General features: G+C 55.2%; 10 protein-coding genes across 10 annotated transcripts; 5 read left to right on the plus strand and 5 right to left on the minus strand.

The window, feature by feature from the left end:
* Nucleotides 1-5: 5 nt before the first annotated feature.
* On the minus strand, nucleotides 6-5,711 carry SPT14 (phosphatidylinositol N-acetylglucosaminyltransferase; the record flags this gene model as incomplete). The annotated part of the gene is made up of 3 exons (XM_056208100.1): nucleotides 6-1,208; nucleotides 1,234-1,324; nucleotides 1,351-5,711. The coding sequence occupies 3 exons, from the start codon at nucleotides 5,709-5,711 to the stop codon at nucleotides 6-8; spliced, it is 5,655 nt and encodes a 1,884-aa protein (XP_056064075.1).
* Nucleotides 5,712-5,770: 59 nt separating this feature from the next.
* Nucleotides 5,771-7,530, plus strand: DPB2 (DNA-directed DNA polymerase; the record flags this gene model as incomplete). Its single annotated transcript, XM_056208101.1, has 5 exons — nucleotides 5,771-7,192; nucleotides 7,219-7,329; nucleotides 7,355-7,433; nucleotides 7,473-7,488; nucleotides 7,515-7,530. 5 exons carry the CDS (start codon nucleotides 5,771-5,773, stop codon nucleotides 7,528-7,530), a joined length of 1,644 nt encoding a protein of 547 aa, XP_056064076.1.
* A 125-nt stretch (nucleotides 7,531-7,655) lies between these two features.
* MVES1_003285 (uncharacterized protein) lies at nucleotides 7,656-9,320 on the minus strand (the record flags this gene model as incomplete). Its single annotated transcript, XM_056208102.1, has 1 exon — nucleotides 7,656-9,320. One exon carries the CDS (start codon nucleotides 9,318-9,320, stop codon nucleotides 7,656-7,658), a length of 1,665 nt encoding a protein of 554 aa, XP_056064077.1.
* Nucleotides 9,321-10,390: 1,070 nt separating this feature from the next.
* MVES1_003286 (uncharacterized protein) lies at nucleotides 10,391-12,457 on the minus strand (the record flags this gene model as incomplete). Its single annotated transcript, XM_056208103.1, has 1 exon — nucleotides 10,391-12,457. One exon carries the CDS (start codon nucleotides 12,455-12,457, stop codon nucleotides 10,391-10,393), a length of 2,067 nt encoding a protein of 688 aa, XP_056064078.1.
* Nucleotides 12,458-12,807: 350 nt separating this feature from the next.
* Nucleotides 12,808-15,117, plus strand: FOL1 (trifunctional dihydropteroate synthetase; the record flags this gene model as incomplete). Its single annotated transcript, XM_056208104.1, has 1 exon — nucleotides 12,808-15,117. One exon carries the CDS (start codon nucleotides 12,808-12,810, stop codon nucleotides 15,115-15,117), a length of 2,310 nt encoding a protein of 769 aa, XP_056064079.1.
* Nucleotides 15,118-15,154: 37 nt separating this feature from the next.
* TMS1 (Membrane protein tms1) lies at nucleotides 15,155-16,480 on the minus strand (the record flags this gene model as incomplete). Its single annotated transcript, XM_056208105.1, has 1 exon — nucleotides 15,155-16,480. One exon carries the CDS (start codon nucleotides 16,478-16,480, stop codon nucleotides 15,155-15,157), a length of 1,326 nt encoding a protein of 441 aa, XP_056064080.1.
* A 337-nt stretch (nucleotides 16,481-16,817) lies between these two features.
* MTG2 ([histone H3]-dimethyl-L-lysine(36) demethylase) lies at nucleotides 16,818-18,296 on the plus strand (the record flags this gene model as incomplete). Its single annotated transcript, XM_056208106.1, has 1 exon — nucleotides 16,818-18,296. One exon carries the CDS (start codon nucleotides 16,818-16,820, stop codon nucleotides 18,294-18,296), a length of 1,479 nt encoding a protein of 492 aa, XP_056064081.1.
* A 7-nt stretch (nucleotides 18,297-18,303) lies between these two features.
* On the plus strand, nucleotides 18,304-19,030 carry ISA1 (Iron-sulfur assembly protein 1; the record flags this gene model as incomplete). The annotated part of the gene is made up of 2 exons (XM_056208107.1): nucleotides 18,304-18,310; nucleotides 18,486-19,030. The coding sequence occupies 2 exons, from the start codon at nucleotides 18,304-18,306 to the stop codon at nucleotides 19,028-19,030; spliced, it is 552 nt and encodes a 183-aa protein (XP_056064082.1).
* Nucleotides 19,031-19,142: 112 nt separating this feature from the next.
* MVES1_003291 (uncharacterized protein) lies at nucleotides 19,143-20,031 on the minus strand (the record flags this gene model as incomplete). The annotated part of the gene is made up of 5 exons (XM_056208108.1): nucleotides 19,143-19,168; nucleotides 19,198-19,473; nucleotides 19,504-19,715; nucleotides 19,785-19,801; nucleotides 19,867-20,031. 5 exons carry the CDS (start codon nucleotides 20,029-20,031, stop codon nucleotides 19,143-19,145), a joined length of 696 nt encoding a protein of 231 aa, XP_056064083.1.
* A 118-nt stretch (nucleotides 20,032-20,149) lies between these two features.
* Nucleotides 20,150-21,787, plus strand: MVES1_003292 (uncharacterized protein; the record flags this gene model as incomplete). The annotated part of the gene is made up of 1 exon (XM_056208109.1): nucleotides 20,150-21,787. The coding sequence occupies one exon, from the start codon at nucleotides 20,150-20,152 to the stop codon at nucleotides 21,785-21,787; it is 1,638 nt and encodes a 545-aa protein (XP_056064084.1).
* Nucleotides 21,788-21,799: the final 12 nt, after the last annotated feature.

Consider the following 21,799-nt stretch of genomic DNA (forward strand, 5'->3'; position numbering starts at 1 on the left):
CTAACCTATCTCGCCTCCAGCCCTTTTCCATGCACACTCGACACCTTGTGAATACGCGCTGCAGGCTTGCACCATTCCAAGATTGCAAGCAGCACCATTTGTGCAGCGATGACGAGCACAAGAATCTTGCCTGCAATTGGCCCGCCCACTTGCACATGCGCTTGGAAGCGCTCTGTGGCCGTACGTGGCGGCGCAGCCATCGCAATCCCGTACGCAATCTCCAAGCGACGCACCGTTTCCGACCACGAGTACATGCGCGAGACAGCCTGGTGCTGTGCGGCGGGATCGTGTCTTTTGTTGCGCACATGCGCGATGGCATGCACAGTCTCGCGCACAATTGCATCGACGGTTGGGTCAGCAAGACGCAGCATCGCAGGCGGCAGCAACTCGGGAATTCCACCGACTCTAGTTGTCACGACATAGAGTCCTACACACGTCGCCTCAATAATGGACGTGCCAAATGCCTCGGTGAGCGACGTATTTAGAAATATATGGCCGCGGCACAGGTGCCGCTGCACTTCGCGCTGCGGCACGGCACCTACCAGGACAACCCTATCCTGAAGCATGTACTTTTCACGCATCTGCTCGAGCTCGACATATTTGGGCCCATCCCCCCCAATGAGAAAGTCTACATCCGGGTGCATGGCACAGAGCCGCGGAATGGCGAACAAGAGCAAATCGATCCCCTTGCGGTACACGAGCCTGCTAAGCACCACAATGCATATCCTGTCGTTGCTCGCCAAGCTGGGATCCGGCACGAATCGCCGCGCATCGATGGCATTGGGAATTGTCGACACCTTTTCCGGCGGCAGCGACGAGCGCAGCACTGTATTCTCCCTGCCTGTATGGCTTACGCACACCACATGATCAATGTCTGTAAAGACAAAGCGCAGTAGCTTGTTGGTCAAGATGCTCGACACCTCGGCGAACCCATACAAAGAGTGGTCCGTAAAGACCGTCTTGAGCCCCATTGCCTTGGCGTGGAATACAGACTCGAGAGCCAAGCTCGAGACTGTCTGGTGCCCATGCACAAGCTGGATATCTTCGCGGAGGAGAATGGCGCGCATAATCGGCATGTGGTTAAACAAAGAAGGAAACACATCCTGTCTTTCAATGATGGGCAGAGGGATATAATACACCTTCAACCCTCCCGAAAGGTAGCGTACGCCCCTGCGGTGCGGTGCATATGCATGCGTAATGACAATCACCTAGGATAAGCACAGCGCCACGTACCTTGTGTCCACGCTGCAAGAGATGCTGTGCAACCGTGTACATATGTCCTTCCACGCCGCCGACATTGGGAAAGAAGAAATCGGAAATGAGCCTGGCGTCAGCAAGACCAACGCTTACGCAATTCGAAGCGCTGTGCGCTGTTCCTGTGAGACATGGACAAGCAAATTGTGCAGCGCCGTGCGAATAATTGGCTGTGCCGGAAGCACGCCAAGCACAGTCGCAAGCTGCACGACCAGCACCTGCTCCAGCGATGGAATAAATGCAAGGTCGCATAGGCGCTCAGCCCGTGCCTCGATCTCTACGAGCAGCGAATTTGCTAGCGCACGCAGGTCAACGTGCTGCGGCGGCGCGATGCGGCGCGATGCCAGCCAGCGGTATGCGCGCAAAATATCCGGTACGCGATCATAGAACTGGTTCTCTTCTTCGGAAGGAAAGAGAGTGTTTGTGGCACGCTGCGTCTGCTCGGGATGCATCTCCGAAGTCAGTATCTCCCACACAAGCGTAGACCATGCGCTGTGCGCGACAGAATCCAGTGCATCCCACATGAATTCGGTGCATGCAACATTGCCCAAGCGCAGCGCTTCTACGGCGGGATATACTGAGCGAGGAACGCCCACCTGGGCACTGATCGTCGCACATGCCATTGCACGCACGTCTGCATCGTCGTCGTTCAAAAGCTTCAGTAAGACGCGGCGTGCGGTAAAGGTGGCATGTGCATCTCCATCCGAGGCAAAGATGCGCGTGCGTACGCAATCCAAAGAAGATGCCGTGCCGAGGCGCGACTGCAGCGAGCATCCGTCCTCAGCGGCGCGCGCCCAAATCCATGCGCATGTACGAAAAACGTCTGGCGCAGCATCGCGTGCGGCATGCCCCAAGAGCGGAAGCAGCGCTTCGTACAATGCGCTGCTCTCGGTAGCGAGGATCTCCACCAACAGGCGCTGTGCCTGCTCTTTCTGCATCGTACCATGGTAGTCTAGCGCATGTGCAAACTGCGCCGCACGAATGCGCACGTCCAGCGAGCGGGGCGCGACGGCAAAACCGAGTGCCGCAGTGTACATCTCCGCCACACTCCACGGCCTCGTTTCGCGCTCGTGCAGAACATGGAGGAGTGCTGCGCAAAGGTCGTCATGCACATGCAGCAATGCATGCAACGGCAAAGCAACCCCCGCGTCCATGGCTTTGTGGAGTGCTATGGGATAAAGCCAGACGACAAATGGGTCTTGGAGCAAGCTCTTGAGCGCCGCTGTTGCGTTGCCGTTGGCCAGCAGTGCATCGAACAATGCACGTAGCCAAGGGACGACACTGGACAGTGGAGCGAGTGCGAGGAACGCAGCCAAGGTGGCAGGGCACGCATTCGGTGCGAGCAAACGATCGACGTGCGCTTCAATTCCATGCGCTTTGATGGCCTTTAGCAGCAGCAGTGTTCCATGCAGTGCATTTTGGTTCCCAGTGCTGCACTGCGCAAGCAGTCGTGCGACGGTGGCATCGCGCTGCGCAGGATCAAGTACCATGGCAAACGACGCCGCGGCCTGCTCGCGCAATTTCCAGTTGGCGCTGTGGGCGCACCGTTCCAGTGCAAGTAGCGTGTCTGCCACCGGAAACGGATGCGAGACGCGCGGCTCCAACTTTGACAAGAGGAGGAGCACTGCATAAAGCGCTGAGCCATGGCCTACCTGCGCCAGGTCATTCGCTGCGACGTGGCAAGAGGCGCTGGAAAGCACAGAGCTCATTGCGTCGCGCAAGTCGTCGCTGAGCAGCGGATTCAAATAGTGCGCATTGCCAGCGTCGCCATACGCCTTGATGCCAAAGTAGCGCGTACTGATGGCAGCAAAGAGCATCATCGATGCATTCCGTACGCGCCAGTCCTGCGAGCTAAAACAGTGCACGGCGCGCGCCAAGGCAGAGCCCAAATGAGGGCGCATCGATTTGGCCAAGGTACTGTCCATGATTAGCACACGCACAATATTTAGGCCATGCACTTTTCGTACGGGCTCTGCAGAGGTCGTCATGTGCAGCAACGTGTGCATTGTGGGCTCCAGCGATGTTCGATCGGTGCACAGCAGCGCAAGCACGGCAAATCCAATGCCGGCGCTTCGCCGCGTCGTGCTGAATGCGTCGACATGTGCATCGAGTCGTGTGAGGAGCTGTGCAAGCCATGCAGCAGGAAATGTAGCGTACTCTTTGGTGTGCAAGAGTGCCGAGGCGGTCTCTTCGTAGCGCGGGTATATGGTACTGAATGCGCCGCGATGGCGAATGTGCAAGAGCCATTCGAGAAACATTTCGTTGGCATGGTGTAGCGCGGCAGGTGTTGCGTATGCGCCCTCCGCGCTTTTGGCGAGTGTGGCAGCGTAAAGTGCAGAGGATTCTTTCATCGCACGCCATGCGTACGACAGTATGCGCTGGTACGCTGGCGTGGAGGATTCAGGAAGCGTGTTTGTAGGCGCATATTGCATCGCCTGCGACAGCTCGGGTGCAGGCTCAAGGCCCGAGTCGCAGGCCAGTAGGTCGCCTTGGGCTCCTTCGGGTGCTGCCGCGCTGAGGATTGGTTTCGTCAGCGCCCATACCTGGCCGACCAGATCCTGCACCTCTTCGCAGAACGGCGCAGCCTCTTCGGGGCTGCACAGCGACACCAAGGTGTGCAAAGCAGCCAATGTGCCGTGCAGCGACTCGCACGCCGAAGCACGATCCAGACCGTTGCGCCGCGCAAACTGCAGGCGTCCCTGCAGGAGCGCCGCATGTGCCTGCACCAGCGCTCGCGTCCAATTGCAGGAAAATGGCGCAGCGTCCACTTTGAGTGATACGATCGCAGCGCGAAGCGTGCGCAGCGCAGCATCTTGGATCGGTGCGTTAGTACCCAAGGCGTGATAAAGCCGCAAGAGTTGCACGGATGCGTGCGCCTCTGCGTCTTTGGCCGCGGGCATCGATGCAACGGAGGGTTGTAGAATATGCTTTTCGACAAACGCCGCGCTTTGCAGCCCTGTGGCTGGCAGGGGACGAAGTCGAAGCAGCAGCAATGCGGCGGTATCCTGGATATTGTCGTACGTACTTTTCGTCGCGAGGTCAAGCAGTCTGCGTACCAATGCGTGTGACGGGACAATGCTGCTCACAGCAGCGCCACTGGGAAATGTCTTTTTTGCTTTTTCCAGCGCACGTACCGCGTCCTGCAAGCTGCTACGTGCGTACGCATTGCCAACCGCGCCCAAAGGCAACAGTGCCTCCATGAGCAGGGCAAGCAGCGAAACACCAAGCATGGCGCATGGATACGGTGCATGAGGATGCGTCGCTTGCACGACGCTGTGAAAGAGCGTGGTGAAGAGGTGCTGCATACTTGCATGCTCACCGCCGTCGTGTTTCGAGACCATGTGCATTCCAACACGTATGCGCACCAACAGCTTGACAAACAAAGCAATGCTATCCTGCCGTGCCACTGCACTCGGAAGCACGAGGCTTTCTTCAAAAAAATGCCCCAGCACTTGCAGCTCTGCGTCGCAGAACAAGGCAGCAGGTGTCTTGGCATCAACCACCAGCGCAAGCGCGGCAATCTGTATGCGCGGCTCAGAGCATGCAATGCATGTGCGCACGACAGAGCAAGGTACGCGCACAGGCACTACCGCGGGGCTGTATGCATCGTCGTCCACAAGCGTGCACAAATCGCGCATTTTTGCAGCGCGTAAGACGGCGAGCAGCGCGCGTACGTGCGAAGTAGATGTACCGGCACCGAGCAGTGTGAGCAGCGGGGTGAGTGCGTCGGGCATCACGTCCAGAACTGGGTGCAGCAAGTGTGCCACAACATTTTCCGTCGTGCGCGGCACTGGCGACGCGAGCGCTTCGGCCAATGTAGCGAGCCATACGTCGGTGTCAAGAGCAGTGCATGCGCCAAGCAGGGCCATGGCCAGCTTGGATCGCCGGCTTATATTTCCCAACCCAGCCTGCATCGCCTCGATAATCTCACCGAGTAGGGCACGCACCGGCACGTCGCCATACACAGGCGTGAGAATCGCGAGCCCAGATGTGCGTACAAGCGCATCCATCGTCGCGAGACTTGCCTGTGAGCCACGATGCGCCGCAGCCGTTTGCATACATAGCGCTGGGAAGGAAGGCGGCGATGTATTGCCGCGCGCGCATTCCCATACGTGCAGTAGCTCCTCCAAAATCGCGCGTGCGCGATTGACGGTCGACGTGTGCGACACATCCATCGCTGCATACAGGCGCGCGCACGCAATCTCCCATACGCCATCACTACAAAATACGAGCCTCTTGGCATCGCTGGCTACCGCGAAGCGCTGTTTGGCATCGCGAACCCACGCGCGCATTTCATCCATTCCACGCGCCATGGTGCTTCCAACACGCTTGCCATCTTCGGGGTGTGGCGTCTGCAAGAGCATTAAACTTGCGTGCAACGTGGCAAGCATGGGCGTTATGGAATCATTGGCATCTTCCAGCGCCATCGCACGGCGCCCCTCGGCCTGCGGCGCCATGAGCAATAAAAAAAAAGGCGTTGCTTAGCTAACGCGTTTCGACGCGTTCTTCCTCCAACATGGCCGATGTGCACGTCCCGCCAGACGTGCGGCGCGAAATTCTACGTGCATTTACGCGGAAGTACCATTTGCAGCTGCGGTCTGATGCGGTCCAGTTTGTGTGTGCGACATTGCAGGCACACGGCTTGCTGGACGAGCCAGTGGCGCGGGCGGAAGCCGTCGAGGCGCTCGCGAATGCACTGGTCGAGCAGCATTTTTCCGGCGCATCGAGTGCAGGGTTTGACGGGCTGGTCGTGACGAGCGATGTGCTGTGCAAAGTGTATGATCAGCTGGTCGTCGAGGGCGCGGAAGAGCCAGGCGCTGCGAGTGCCGTGACCATGGGCGATACGCCCAACCTAGAACGCTACTTTCACGTGTGCGACGCATTCAAGTTGCCACGCATTCGGTTCAATGGGTCGCGCAAGATATTTGAGCCTATAGAGAAGCCTGCATCGCTGTTATCGTCGCCGGCCTCGGTGACCGAGCACCTCGCAGAGCGCTACGAACTGCTACGAAGCGTCGTGCTGCGCAACGAGCATTTTTTGCCGCCGCTCGCTGCGGGTGCGCGTGAGTCGCATATGAAACTTACCACGACCAAGAATCTGCTCGGAAGGCAGGGCCAGAACTGCTTGCTTTTTGGCCGACTGAGCACGACGCCGGATGGGCAATACGTGCTGGAAGACACAGAAGGCAGCGTGCATCTGGATTTGGACGCGGCGATTGCCGGAGAGGGAATTTTTACGGAAGGAAGTTTTGTGCTTGTCGAGGGCGAGTATACCATGCAGGAAAGGCTCCATGCATTTGCCATTGGGCATCCGCCGAGCGAGAGCAGGGACGAGGCGCGCAGCCTGTTTGGTCACGTTGACTTTACAGGCACCGGTGCCGTGCCTCAAAAGCATGTGGCTGCAATGCAGAGCCAGGAAATGCAGCATCCTGATTTGTCTTTTGCCGTATTCAGTGATGTGCACTTGGACCATGAAAACTCGCTGTCGAACCTGCGCGCGATTTTGCAGGGGTACGGAGACGCAGACTTTATTCCATTCTGTCTTGTCTTGTGCGGCAACTTTACGTCGGTGTCGATGGAGGCGGACGAGGGAAATCGCGATCGCTTTGAGCAGGGATTCTTGCGCCTCGCCGAGCTTTTACAGCGGTTCCCACACATTCTCGAACAGACGCATCTCGTGCTTATTCCTGGGCCTGCAGATCCAGTGAGCACGCCGCTGCTGCCCCGCGCCCGCATTCCGGCGCCATTGGTTGCATCGTTTGAGCAGAGCCTTCCGAGTGCGTTTGTGGCGCAAAGGCTTCACTGGGCAAGTAATCCTTGCAAGCTCGTTTATTTCTCCCAAGAAATGGTGATTTTCCGCGACGATATCATGAGTAAAATGCTACGCAGTGCGGTCCGACTGAAGGACGAGTTGCGCGATGGCGATCTGCAAAAATTTGTACGTCCGATGCATGCTGATCATAGCTTGTCTCCACGTTGCTGGACCAAGCGCATCTGTGCCCGCTCCCGCAGCAGGTCCGGCCCGTGCTGTGGGAGCATGCAAATGCGATGCGTTTATACCCAATGCCGAGTGCGGTACGTTTCTGTCGACTAACCCTAGCTCGTGCTTGCAGACCGCTACGAGCGATTTGAGCTCACCTACGAGGGATGCCATGTATTTAATCCAGGGTCGTTCCGCGGTAGCTCTTATGGATGGGCGACGTACTATCCTGCTACAGGACAGATGGAGCGGAGGTGCGTGCGCTGCTTGTTAACACCAGCGAATTGCAAGAGTAATGTCTGCTGGCAAGTAGCATAGCACGTCGTGGCATTTTGTATGCTGGCTGCGTAGGGAACAAAACATGCTTGCCAACACGTTTGCAATACCATATAGACGCGTCGTTATGTTACGTTATCACTACTTAGGTCATCAAAGTCATCCCACGTTTCGAGTACGAAGAGCGCAGCCGCAGCCGCTCGCCATATTTGTACAGTATAAATGGCGCTGGCAATCCAAGACATGCCGTTACAAGCGCCAATACACTGTTACCCCATCCTTGTCCTAGGGCGTCATACATATTCGGTGCAAACAGGGGAAATGTGAACGAGAAAACGCCGCGCGTCATGACGGCTGCGCCTGACGCCGACGCTGCATACATCGTCACAGAGTCTGCAAGGTACAATGGGCTGATAAACATTGTTGCACGCGCACCGCATGCCAAGATAAAGATACCGATATCCGGCACGATCCAGTGTATATGGTACTCGACTGTCCATCCGTACAAGAGCAGCCCTGCTGGCATAAAGATGCCAGTAGCAATCAACAATGGCAATTTAAACTCGGGCTTGCCAACGCCACCATTCTTTGCCTTCAAGCGGCGGTAGTTCCAATCGGTCCAGCGCCCTCCAGCTTGGCCAGCGACGAGGAAGCCGAGCACCATGGCAATGTAATGCAGCGATGCAATGCCGGGCGGCTCTCCGTATTCTTCCTTGAACACGCGCGAAAAGGATGCCAGCAAGAGATACTGGCATCCAAACATCAATGCCTGGTACGTGCACACCACAAAGATAACTGGCTGTGTAAAGTAAAAGATAGGGGGACGCAGTAACCCATGGAGAACGCGCTGCCCAAGTGTTTCTTTTTGTGTGAAAATCGTGTGGTACCCATCGTTCCCAGTCTCCTTACGCAGCTTTTTGGCCTTTCGTTCTAGAAGCACAGGCGTGTACGTCTCTTTGAGCACAAACAGGCCAAAGACGGTTACCACACCGCTAAACATGGTCGACGCCCAAAAAATCCACGGCCACTTGTCCTCGCCATATGCCTGTATGATCCAGCCGGCATAAATCGGCCCAACGCAAGGACCAAGGATCGGCGAAAGCGTGTACATTGACATGGCTGTACCGCGCTCCTCTGGCTCAAACAGATCGGCAACCACGCCTGGCCCAATCGTCACAGGTGCGACACCAGCCAGACCCGCAAAGAAACGGAGTACAATCATGGTGGACGAATTTTTTGCCAGTCCACAGCACACGTTGAATATCAAAAAGAGGACGTTGGCCACTTGAAGAATATACTTTCGCCCGTACCGCTCACTGAGCGGTGCATAAAAGCTAGGACCCACTACAAAAGCAAGCATGGATGCAGACATCATCATGTTGCCAATGACAAATGAATCGACGTTGAACTCGCGCTTTAGTACGTCCAGAGCAGGTACATTGGCCGTACTGGAGAGGGGGCTTAGGAACGTGTAGCACGAGACGACAAATACCAGAAACATGCGGTAGGAGGATTTCCACGCCCGGGGATTTTCATGAGCATCGTTTTCGTCCCATGTCACCAAGAGAGGGTTTACTTCCTTGGGGTGCTCTTTCCCATCGATACCCATGCTTTGCCCTTGCTCCTCCTCGAGGGAGGAGCGATGGGACTTGCTTTCAATGTTCGCCTCTTCATTGTTTACTTCCGTCCCTTCCGGGCTTTGGGCTTCATTCGTAAGGGCTACATCCCAAGGTCCTAGCTCTGGAAGATAGTCTGTTGGACGACGTGTTGGATGAAATCCTTCCGACGACTTGACGTTTTCCCAAGCCATGCTGAGGAAGTGCAAGAAGTAGGTACTATGTGAGGTTCGAAGGTATATTTGAAAGGTTTTTGAACTAAATAACCCTTCGGACCGCCAAGCAGCATTAGCTAAAAAAACTCGTGCTAGTTAAACGCCCACCGCCAACTTTCTTGGCAAAAGCGGTGCAACGCTTTGAGCATCAGCGCCATGGGCTATACCGTGCCCTTGCTGTGACTGGTGGAAAGTTTTGGTAATGCAGCAAGCGTGAAATCCGCGGAGAGTTGAATACGATTATTGGTGCATACTACGTTATATTTATTAAGCCGATAAACTTGCTTGCATTTTTGGAACCGAGGTGCGTTCCGAAGCGTATGAAGAGCAAAACGTGCAATTGAATACAGGCGTACCGTTGGCCTTCATACAATTCTATGCAATGCGATGAAGAAACACGGAGATTTGCAAGTTCAGAGACGAATTGCAAGATGACTTGTACTGATGCGCTCGTACAAGGAGAGTAATTAGCATAGAAGAAATATACGCAAGCTATGAAAGCAAGGTTGATACTGCGCTACCCAACAGAAATGTGCATTGTTGTCCTAGGACGCCTTACCAGCGAGGTGTATGCCACGTCATTGTCGCCAAAGTGCACTTCATTATTAACCTTGCCAGCAACGAGTTTACCAGTATCAGGCAAACCGTTGCAGTAGAGGCTAATGGAGTTAGGCTGGCACACCAAGGGCGGAGGCAAAAATAACGGAAGTGTGGACGGTAGACTTTGTTTGCGTTGAAGAGCGAGGTGATACTACATCGTGTCTATGCGTGATGCTTGGATCTGTTCAAGCAGATAAAAAGCTTGTTCCTAGATACTGATAAAAATGTCAAGCCTGTAATTATTGGCCAATGGACCGCTGCGCCGAAAATACGCAATTTTTCTTTTCCCCCCGGTTCCAAATTGGCGAATTAGATACGGCGAGTTGTTCAAACACCAAGTGCGCGAATCGCTACAATACAAAATCATTTCATTTCAACTTTGCACCGTGTAGGTAGAACAGCATGCAGTATTGAGCAAAGCTACAACCAACCTGCAAGAATCTATGGGTTTAATGCTGTACGTCCATAGGACAAGACTCCTGATATGTTTCGGTAGGCGCCAGTTGGCCACGGAGCATTGCCAGGACCATAATAAGCCGCGCATGGCGCGCGCCAAACAGGCGCTGTAGGCTAGGGTCTTGCACAAAAGCAGTGAGATACGATGCGCTTTGAAATGAGTAGTGATACCGCGAGATCGCAGCCATGTCCGCGAACATGTGTGTTTCTGTAGTAAACAAGAACGGGTCGTGGGGCTTGTCTGTCAACTCGGAAGAAAGCGGTGTGACAGACGAAGATTCTGCGTTCGCCTTGGCGGTAGACGTGTCCGCAGACCCAGTCCTATGTTTATCCAGCGGGGACCAAGCGTTCCAGCTGACCCCACGCAGTGTCCAATCCTCGGGCAGCTGCACACTTCCAGCAGCGACAATTTCTTGTGCGGTCATTTTGCTCGTTCCAAACACATCTGCAAGCGCGTACTCAAGCAGCATATTCCAGGGCAGATGCGCACGAACAATGGTATGCACTGCAGCAATGGCCGTACTCTCCTCCGTATACAGCGTAAGGACCTGTAAAAATGACAGAGCAAGGATGAGGAACGCGGTTGGGGCGTTGATGTGTTGAATCGGACTGCGCAGAGCACGGAGCTGCAGCCTTGCAGCGACGTGCAATAGTCGCAAAGTGAGCTCGAGTGCGTGTGCAAGCGGCTGCGAGAGCCCTGCATCGAGAGCCTCTTGAGTGCAGATGCCATCGCCGCCTCCAACGTAGGGTATATTGTCATTTGTGCGCAGAGCAATGAGTATTGAAACGCGCTCGAGGTTCCGTGCGCAAGACAGCCTGTCCTCCGAGCTGGTTCTGTACGCTTGCAAGAGACGCACGTCGATGGAAGCGTGCGGCTCTGTGTACTGGAGCATTGCGCCCGCACAGCACATGCTCAGCATGAGCCAGTCCGTTTCCAGGACTGCGTACGGATGCGGGGCATTATCCACTACCAGCAAGAGCTTCCGGCAGAGACGATCAAGTTCGGCTTCAAACGTAGGATGATCTTGCTCAGTCTCTGGCGCGAACAAAAGCGCAAACAGGTGCACTGCCAGATCGGAGCACGATGCCTCGGTCCGCGCTCTGTACTCGCGCAAGCAGCGCGAAAAGAAAGTACGGAGCAATGCAGGCGCATCTGTGTTGCGATGCACTACCTGGGCGCTTTTGCAGAAAAAGTAGAGCGCCAATAAATCGGACCCATCGCTGATCTGTGCGAGGGACACATACAAGTGCCCATCATTCGGCGTTTCGCATGCCACCAGTCCGTACCAGTAGTATGCCGTCCGCTGCCAAGCCATGTATTCTTCTCGAAGCACGGCGCGTGCGCCCGGCGCTTTGCTATCAGTGCCACCTCGCTTGCGCTCTCCTTGTGCGAGGTGGACAAATTGGAGAAAGACAAGCTGGCGGTAGGCCAGGTCACCGAGCCACTCGAGGCATGCGCGATGTACACGGGACGCGGTGCACATTTCAAAAAGGCAGGCACACAGCGCGTAGGTGTTGCAGAGCACGCACTCCATGACTTCAACAAGCACATCCGTTGGCGATATCCCGTACATATCCTGCCCCTGTGCGTGCCCTTCATGTGCCATAGTCTCGGTATGGGTAAGCATATCGTACAAGTGGCTAAGTGGGAGATCAATGCCCGAGGTATAGGTGCGCTTCAGCACGGTGTGCAAATCCGGGAGCTGCCGAGCGTGCGTGCGTCGATTTTCGTGTTGTAGCAGTTCGAGCAAGGTAAGGGATCCATTTATAAACAACTTCTGGTTACGGTACAGGTCCATGCTGCACATAAAGTCGGTGCACGGCGTGGCCTGCATCCTGCTTTCGACCAAGACAAGCTCGTCGTTGATCCGCTGTGCTTCTATGCACGTCGTCCCGCGGCGCGAGCGATGATCTTTTGAAGTACGCACATTGCACACAGTGCTCTGCATCGCCTCGAGCTGTTCATCTTTGGGCTGTAAAGACTGCGATGAGGGGTTCTCAAGGTTTAAAACGGGGGTCGTAGGAATTTGGGGCGGTGCGTACCGCGGCGAAGGCTGCATTTCGACCCCGCCTTGGGATTCTTGGAGAAGGAATGGAGGGGTTTCTGATGCAATGATGGGACTGGAATCTGTTTGCAAGTTGGACGCAGGTACTACATTGTGCCTTCCCGCATGGCTAGCTTCCTCTAGTGTGGGAACCTCTGAGTTCGTTCGTCCCCGCTGATCTTCTGAGCGTGCCGCAGATGACCTCTGCATTCGAGCCTGCCGAGTGTCCTTTACTCTGCAAGCCCCACGCAGGGACGGCGCTTGCCCATGCATCGCGTTCGAACTCGGCAATGGGAGCGTGCACGAGCAAAAGAGGTACTTGCGGGCGGGCGGGGATTGCTTACGTACGCGTGTTATCCCGCTAAATGCTGCGCTACTCGGCGCGCCAAGGTAGTGCTTCCATTACAGGGCACGGCTCGCGTGCTGCCATGTCACTTGCGCGTGCGTGTGAAGCGGTGCGTCCGGTACATTTTCGCGATACAGTATCGGTGCGCAACCTGCGTGTGCGCATGCGAGTCGGCCTTGACGGCTGGAACCGTGCAGTTCCACAGCCCGTCAACATTACGGTGCATCTCAAAACAGACGTGGCGCAAGCGGGAAAGAGCGATGCGCTTCCACAGAGCCTTAACTACGGACAGGTATATCGCGCGCTTGAGTCGCACGGTGCGAAACATGCGTACAACGACATGGGTGCTTTGGCGCGCGGCATTGCGCGGGTGTGCATAGACGAGTGCAAAGCGCCGTGGGCCGAGGTGTATGTTGCACTTCCTCGAGCGCTGCTGAATGCAGAGCATGCGGGTGTGTCTTTGGTTCGTGGTGCGCTGCAGGACGCGGCGCAGTATGACCAGCTGCATATTGCTGCCATGGAAGTCGACGCAATCCTCGGCCTTAATCCCTGGGAGCGCGAAGCGCGCCAAAGGGTTGTGGTGCATATTGCTTGTTGGCATTGCATGGATGTGCCTGTGCGGTATAAGGCGCTTGCTGAGAGTGTCGGTGCATTTATCGCGCAATCGAGCTTCCAGACGGTCGAGAGTTTGGTTACCGGCATTGCTGAGATTGCGACGCTGCAGTGCGGATTCGAAAAGGTTGCCGTACGTGCAGAGAAGCCCAGGGCGATTATGCATGCCGATAGCGCGAGCGTTGAAATCGTGCGCGATCGTGCATTCTTTGGCGCCGCGCCGCTTCGAGCGTGCGATACGTGGCACAGCGTCGCAATTGCGCTCGGCGCAAACCTCGGCGATCGCCTTGCCAATTTGCAGGGCGCACTAGACCGCCTTGCGGCGCATCCAGACATCCAGTTAATCGACACGAGTTTTCTGTACGAGACAAAACCGATGTACTATGTGGATCAGCCGTTATTCCTGAACGGCGCTTGCCGTATCCTTACCACGCTCTCTCCGCACGAACTCTTGCGTGTTACGCAGGCGATTGAAGTGGATGTAGGACGGTGCAAAGATAATGTGCCACGCAACGGGCCGCGCGCGGTCGATCTTGATCTTTTACTGTACGACGACGCGCACGTCCAAGACGGCGAGCACCTCCTTATTCCCCACCCCCGCATCCAGGAGCGCGCTTTTGCGCTACATCCACTGCGCGATATTTGGCCGCATGCCGAGCACCCTGTCTTGCAGCGAAGTATCGAGCAGCTCTTGGGTACACTTCTCCATACCGAAACGTACCACCCGCTTGAGTTTTCGCGCGTACTTCCACTTGGGAGTGGGCATTTGTGGCGCTGGGGAGAAAAGACGCTGGTCATGGGCATTCTGAACGTCACGCCAAACTCTTTTTCCGATTCTGGTGCACATTTCCAGCTCGAGGACGCGATGCATTCTGCACGGGCTATGGTGCGCGAAGGTGCGGACATATTGGACGTTGGCGGTGCAAGCACTGCACCGCGAGCAGAAAATGTTTCGCCCGAGGAAGAGGCCGAGCGTGTACTACCGCTGATCCGCCAACTTGTGGACGATCCCCATACGTGCAATACCCCCATTTCCATCGATACGTTTCATGCAAGCGTCGCGGCGCGCGCACTCGATGCGGGCGCTGCATTGGTCAATGACATCAGTGGCGGCATGCGCGACCCAGCAATGCTGCCGCTCATTGCAGAGCGCAAGTGTCCCTACATCCTCATGCATATGCGCGGCGATCAGCACACCATGTCAGCGCTCGCAAACTATCAGGACGTCGGTGGCGAGGTGTGTGCAGAGCTTGGCGAACGACTCGCTGCTGCGCTCCGCGCAGGCATTCCACGCTGGAACATTATCCTTGACCCGGGCATTGGGTTTGCGAAGAACACGCACAGCAATCTCGCGCTTATCCGCAGTTTAACCACAATCAATGGGCCCGGCGGCGCCCGCGGCGGCTTGGATGCTTTGCACAATGTACCGACACAGCCGAAAGACACGGTGGACATTGCTGCGCCCCAGTGTTCGCTGCTACGCTTTCCCATGCTGCTGGGTCCAAGCCGCAAGCGGTTTCTCGCGGAGCTGATCCACGAAAAAGACGCAGATATAAAAGGGCGCGTGTTTGCGACCATGGCTGTGTGTGCCGTTGGGATCGGTACGGGGTCTGTCGATATCATACGTGTGCACGACGTGCGTGCCGGCGTGGACACGGCGCGAACAACGGACGCAATTGCGCGGCCTGCAGTGTGCTATTCCAAGGACACTCCATAGACTCCTACGTGCAGCATCAATCCCTATATACATCACCTCACACGTACCCAAACCGCTCTGGCATCACTACTGGTGCCAGCAACGTCCAGCTGTACAGCAGCGCACAAGCCCAGCTGCTCACGATACGGATCCACATCGATGCAGGGCTGACGCCAATGTACACCATCGGAGAGTCGTTCTGCCCATGATTCGGCGGTGGTGCGCCGATCTTGATCGTTTGCCAGTCGGTGAGCAGCATTGCCATATAACACACCGCCATGGCAAAGATAATGTGAAAAAAGCTATAATTGTAGCGCGTGCCGGAGCGCTCGTCATCGTTGAGCGGCGCAGAAACGACCGTACCTGGAGGTAGCGCTTCTTCCTCATCTTGTGCATGTATCTCCTCGTCCAGCGCCGATGCCGGCAGAGCGCCTGCGTCGATGGCGGACCGGATTGCCTGGATACGCAGCGGCTCTTTTGGCTGCGGCTGTTCGGTGATGGCTGCGGCCATGGATACTGGCTCGTACCCAGAAGGCGCCAGCGCCACAGACTCGGTAGTATTGCCCACCAGCACTTGCGACTGCGTCGCGGCTCTTGTCGTAGAATAGGCAATTGCGACAAACGTGAACAATGCACCGACCATGACCGTGGTGGACTTGGTCGTCTCTCCACGCCCACGCGCGATCGGATTGCATTGCTTATTGTCGCGATTCATTAGTGCAGAAGTGAGAAGGTAGGTACAGTAGGCGAGGACGACACTGCTCTGTGCGAGGCCGCTGCGTGGATTCGCCTCCTGGATGCGTGGATGAACGCAGAGGATAGTGAGCAAGATTGCAATCACGAGATTGATTGTGATGAATGTGCGGTTCGCTGCACACCCAGCAGGTGCAAAGTAGTGGTATAAGACAAACGTCGCACCTAAGACAGAGGCGTAGAGTCCCACTGTGCTACTGACGAGCAGATACATCCACCCATCCATGCCATGGCGCTCCCACTGATCAAGACACCATTCTGACCATGAATGTGCCACATCTACTAGTAATACGAGGCCGATCAGGATGAAAAACATGGCGAGCAGCGGCGCAATGTAGTTGGCCCAGAACATGAAAAAAGGATTCGGAATGAGGAAGGTAAACACAACAAGGAAAAGCCATGCGGCAATCTTGGGACCCCACCATCCGTTCTGAATCGCTGCGCGCTTCGACCGCGTGTTCGTCACATCCATGAGCAACAGCGCAAGAATCATGTGAAAGAGCGCAAGGGCAAACGTGATTCTGTGCACGGCAAACACACCGAAGCACGATTCCTGTTCGTGACAGTCCATCCGAATATAATGGAATGAGTATTTCTCCACGGTCCGTACCAGTGCCGGCGTCAAACTCATCCATGCAAGCAGCGCGTCAAAGCAAAAAAGCAGTGCAAACCCAACGCGTGTCGCAATGGACGACTGGCAATTGCACGATCGACACATGGCGGATGCCGCAGTGGATGTGCACATCGTTATGCATGTAGCGCCGCAGCACGCCACGAGCGGCGCGAACGGTGCAACCAGCAGCGGCAGAGACAGTACAGCGCCCATGCTGTGGCAATAGGAACAGTCGCACCGACCTCCACATTACACTTCACGGCGTTGGATGCGGGCTTTGGCAAGACATGGCCTGCAGCTGGCGGGGTGCGTGCGCCATTGCATGCGCTCGACTACGTGGCATGGCGTACGATCCATGTTGACAGAAGCGGTGTCCACACATGCTGAGCGCAAGTCCAACGAGCATCGCAATCGTAAAGCACGCCACTTTATGGACAAACTTCTAGTGCAAGTGCAGGCTGGTCATGGCGGCGATGGATGCGTCTCCTTCCACCGCGAAAAGTTTGTAGAGATGGGCCCTGCGGCCGGAGGGAATGGCGGTGCAGGAGGTTTTATTTTCATCAAGGCAGATCCCTCCTTGCATTCGCTTGCGCGTGTTCATAAACGTGTCGTTGCCAAAAATGGCACGCACGGCCAGGGCGACTGGCTTCATGGCCGTGGAGCGGAGGACATCGCAATTCATGTTCCAGTGGGGACGACAGTGCGCAGCATCGGCCGCACACTGAACGAACGTGAAGCGAGTGTCCAGCCGTACATGCGACATGTCGTCTCCGCAAAGCAACGCGCCGCCGTCACCATCGACGCACTCGATACGCCCGTGCTTTTTGATTCACGTGCGGCGACTTGGCGACATTTTCCACGATTTGAAGACGAGAACTATGCGCGCGGTCACTTTGCCGCTGCCGAGGAAAAGTTTGCGAACGAGCTCAAAGCGCAGCAAAGATTCGAATCCAAGCTTGCACGGGAAAAACGATCCGGCGCTTCTTTATCGACCTATGTGGAAGTGGAACCAAGCATGGTGCGTGACTATACCGCCGATGCGGGCTGGGCAATAGACATGGCAATACCCACCCCACCCGACCACCCGGGACTACTTGTCGCGCGCGGCGGAGAAGGCGGGCTTGGAAACCCCCACTTTATTTTGGACAGGTACCGCTCGCCGAAAATCGCGACACGTGGGGGTGCTGGCGAGTCTGTTTTGCTCTCGCTCGAGTACAAGCAGCCCTCGGATGTGGGGCTTGTTGGTTTACCGAATGCGGGGAAAAGCACACTGTTGCGCTGCCTCAGTCGTGCAGATGCCGAGATAGGCTCGTATGCATTCACCACACTGCATCCGAATCTCGGCGTGATGTGCCTAGATACCAACGGACGCTTGCTTGATGCAGATGCGCCGGAAGAGAGCATGCGCCTTATTGTTGCGGATCTGCCGGGGCTCATTGAGGATGCATCTCACAACAAAGGGCTCGGTCTCGAGTTCCTCCGCCATGTTGAGCGTTGTAGATTTCTTGTCTACGTGGTGGATATTGGCCCGAGCAATGCTTTCCCTATTGACCACGTTCTTATTCTCAACAAGGAGCTCGAAGCCTATTGCGAAGGGCTCAGCCGGCGCGTCGCAATGATTGTTGCGAATAAGGCGGACCTGCTTGCTACAGAAGGCACGCAGGAATCTATACAAGCCGCGCATGCAAAGCTATCCGAATTTCGGACCAAGGTCCAAGACCTTTACGGCCCTCAAAATGTTGCCGTCGTGCCTATGTCGGCCCAACGCCATGAAAATGTCGACCACGTGGTGCAGCTGTTGCAGTCGTTGGCCTCCACAGTGGCTTGTCAATAGTGCGGCGATGGTTGGTGGTGTGAAAGCCGCTTGTATGTTTAGTAATTATCTTGGTACCGCGCTCGTCTCCACGCCACATTCACTGTCCACCCCGACACGGTTTCCGCACCATGTCATACTTGCAGTACCCACGAGCGCTACGAGCATTATCTATGGGTGTACGACATACTCGATCTCGATGCGCTACAGTGGCGTATACGATGCCGCTGCGAAGTGCGAGCTCGATGCCGTCGGATTACCAGCCGTCCCCCATGTCTGAGTCATCCACGCCATTGCAAAAGCAGCGACTGACTGGCGCGCCGGACACCACGAATGTCGAAGTACCCAAGGCATCGAAACCGGATACCATTGGGGAGCGGCGCAGCGCTGTATCACACAAGTTACAGCAACGCGCGCAAAAAAAGGCGGCTTTGATATTGACACCTCGCGCGATTGAGCGGATCCGTATGCTGCAAGAGCGTACCAAGGATCCTAAATTGATAAGGGTTGGTGTAAAGAACAAGGGATGCGCGGGAATGAGCTACCACCTCGAGTATGTTTCGCCTGGGCAGCAAGGCAAGTTTGATGAGTGCGTTTTGCAGGATGGCGTGGAAGTCTTGATTGATTCGCGTGCGCTGTTCAGCATCATTGGCTCCGAGATGGACTGGAAAGAAGACCAACTCTCGGCCAAGTTTGTGTTCAGCAACCCAAATATCAAGGACGCTTGTGGCTGCGGCGAATCTTTTATGATTTAGTCACGCCAACTCATATATATACCCACCGTGCTTTGTAACTAAAGCAGTGATCTATGTAGGATACATGAACCGCTGCTGGTCATCAACGTACATTCATAACATTTCACTACTATTAACTATCGTCTGTGCTGTTCATCACTGTCGTTAGTGTTGCTGCAAATACATACACCGCAAGATGGAAATGAACAAGTTAACCATATCGAGGTATAGCGACACATTTGCGAGGATCCATTCGTCGCAGTTAAGCCGACGCTGTAGCATCCAAGTGTCGTACATAATGTACCCACTAAACACGACACATCCACCGACAGCCGTGGCAAGCTGCAATCCGTACGCAAAAGGGAAAAGCAGCTGCACAAAGCACCCGCCGACCAGAATCATCAGCCCCCAATAAAGCCATTGTTGCAAGGAGCTCATATCGTACTTAGATTGCAGCGTGAATACTGCGTGTCAGTAGCTACACAAGTGCGTACAAGTAAGGCCGATGAATACAAAAGCGGTAAGCGCCAATGCGCGGAGAACAACACCTTTGTCGAGTGTCGCGACAAGAATTCCCAGCAAGAGTGCTTCAAACAACGTAAACAGCGCCAGCATTAAAAAGTTCGCCGGGTGTGATTCGCGCTTCCAGTATACCAGTCCGATCGATACAAACGAGCCGACCAAAGGCACAAAGACAAACCACATACTGCTGTCAGAAAAGCAACAACGCACTTGTTATTTATCCATTCTGTAACAAAAGACGTGCTCATAATACCCGCAATGATTAAAGTGCTGATGATTTGAATGAGCAGTACGGTGTACACCTGGCATGAGTCGCGCGCCGAAAAAAAACGTACCCTGCGCACGAAAAGCGCGCGGATTTCCGGAGAGCTCTGCTCGACCGTGACACCGATTTTGAAATCAGACGAGTCAATAGGTGGGACAACTCCATTTATATCTCCCTCGTCATTCCTGATTGCTTGGTAGCTGTAGTCGCCTTTCGGCTGCTTGTTCAACGCCATGACGCAAGGACCGCCACCCGCAAGTGGAGCATTTGTGGAGCACTTAACTCCTATACATAGATCCTATGTTCCACGCTGGCTCTCGGCGCGTTTCCAATCCAACAGCAGCATCGACGGCATGGCCCGGCAATTCTTTTGGCAGCTCGCGCTAGCTGTGTACGTGAGCATAGTCTTAATCTGCAAAGTGACAGTTGTGCATGCGGATACAGCAGCAGGTCATGGAGATTGGCTGCGCAAGGCAAATGCGGCGCTCAGTTCGTACGACTATGTAAGCGCATTGGAAGCGTTCGATGAGGCAATCGAGCAAGATCCGCATTCATACCTTACCTATTTTCGTCGCTCTACAGCACAGCAAGCGCTTGGACGTACTGCTGCAGCTCTCGCAGATTTGCAAGCGACTATATCGCGGAACCCATCGTTTGCCAAGGCCTACCTACAGGAAGCTCGTATTCATTTGAAGGAGGGCGATTTTGCGCTTGCGCTGGATGCGTTAAAGCGACTTTCAAAGCACCCCGACAAGGAAGCTGCGATAGATGTATCACAGGCAAAGGAACTTGAGGCGCAGGCGAAGCACGGCAAGGATTTGGAAAAGAAACTAAGCAAACTCGCAAAAGGTGGCGCGGCCAAGGCGGAGGAGTGTGCAAGCGTTGCTAGCACGCTTTTGAAGCTTGCACCTAACCATTTGTCTGCGCGCAGCCACCGTGCCCAGTGTGAAGCCGAGCGTGGAAACCTGGACGAGGCATTTGTCGACTGGACTCGACAGAGTGCGTTGACATCATCACCGCTGCTACAACTGCGTCTCTCTCTTATTGCCTACTATATCCTGGGAATGCGCGACTCACAGATGCAGGATGCTGGCGTGCGGCACATAAAGGCGTGTTTACACAATGACCCCGACAACAAGTCCTGTATTCGTGCGTACAAGCTTCTACGCAAGATAGAAAAAGCGCTGAACAAGGCCAGGCTTCATATGGAGAATGGAAAATGGGTTGCTACTATCAGCGCTCTCAAAGGCCCCAAGTTGGGTGCGCCCACGATTCTGGAAGACGTGGAGCAGGTGCTGCAACAGGCCCAAAAGCCACAACCGCCTTACGACGAGCCGCTCTTGCCGGCGACGATCAAGAACCCCGCCGAAAAGAGCGAGCTGGTATTCGAGATCCATTCCTTGTATTGCAAGGCCTACTCGGAGCAGCATTTGTTCAAAAAGGCGATGCATTTTTGCGACAAGGTACTTGCACGGAACCCAGACGACAGGATTGCGCTTGCAGCCAAAGGGGAAGATCATCTTGCGAACGGCAGGTACAATGAAGCGGTGCAAATTTTATCGCGCGCATTTGAACTCTCCGGCAATGCAGACCGCGACCTGTACCAACGGCTGGCTAAAGCACAAAAATTACTGAAGCAGTCCAACTCAAAGGACTACTACAAGGTGCTTGGCGTTGCCCGGGATGCTGACGAACGCACGATCAAGAAAGCATACCGCAGACTTGCACGGGAGCACCATCCTGACAAGGGCGGCAGCCAGGAGAAGATGGCCGAGATTAATGAGGCATTCGGCGTGCTCAACGACTCCGAACTTCGCGAGCGGTACAACCAGGGCGACGACCCCAACGATCCCTTGGGCAGCCAAGATCAACACTCACAGGCATTCCACTACAGCGGCGGTGGCCACCCCTTTTCCCAATTTTTCCAAAACGATGCATTCCATCAGTTTGCGCAAGGCCAAAGCGGCCAACAGTACCATTTTTCCTTTTAAAAATGAATGTAG

Source organism: Malassezia vespertilionis, chromosome 7, assembly GCF_029542925.1.
Source record: "Malassezia vespertilionis chromosome 7, complete sequence".
In the NCBI taxonomy this organism is placed as follows: domain Eukaryota; kingdom Fungi; phylum Basidiomycota; class Malasseziomycetes; order Malasseziales; family Malasseziaceae; genus Malassezia; species Malassezia vespertilionis.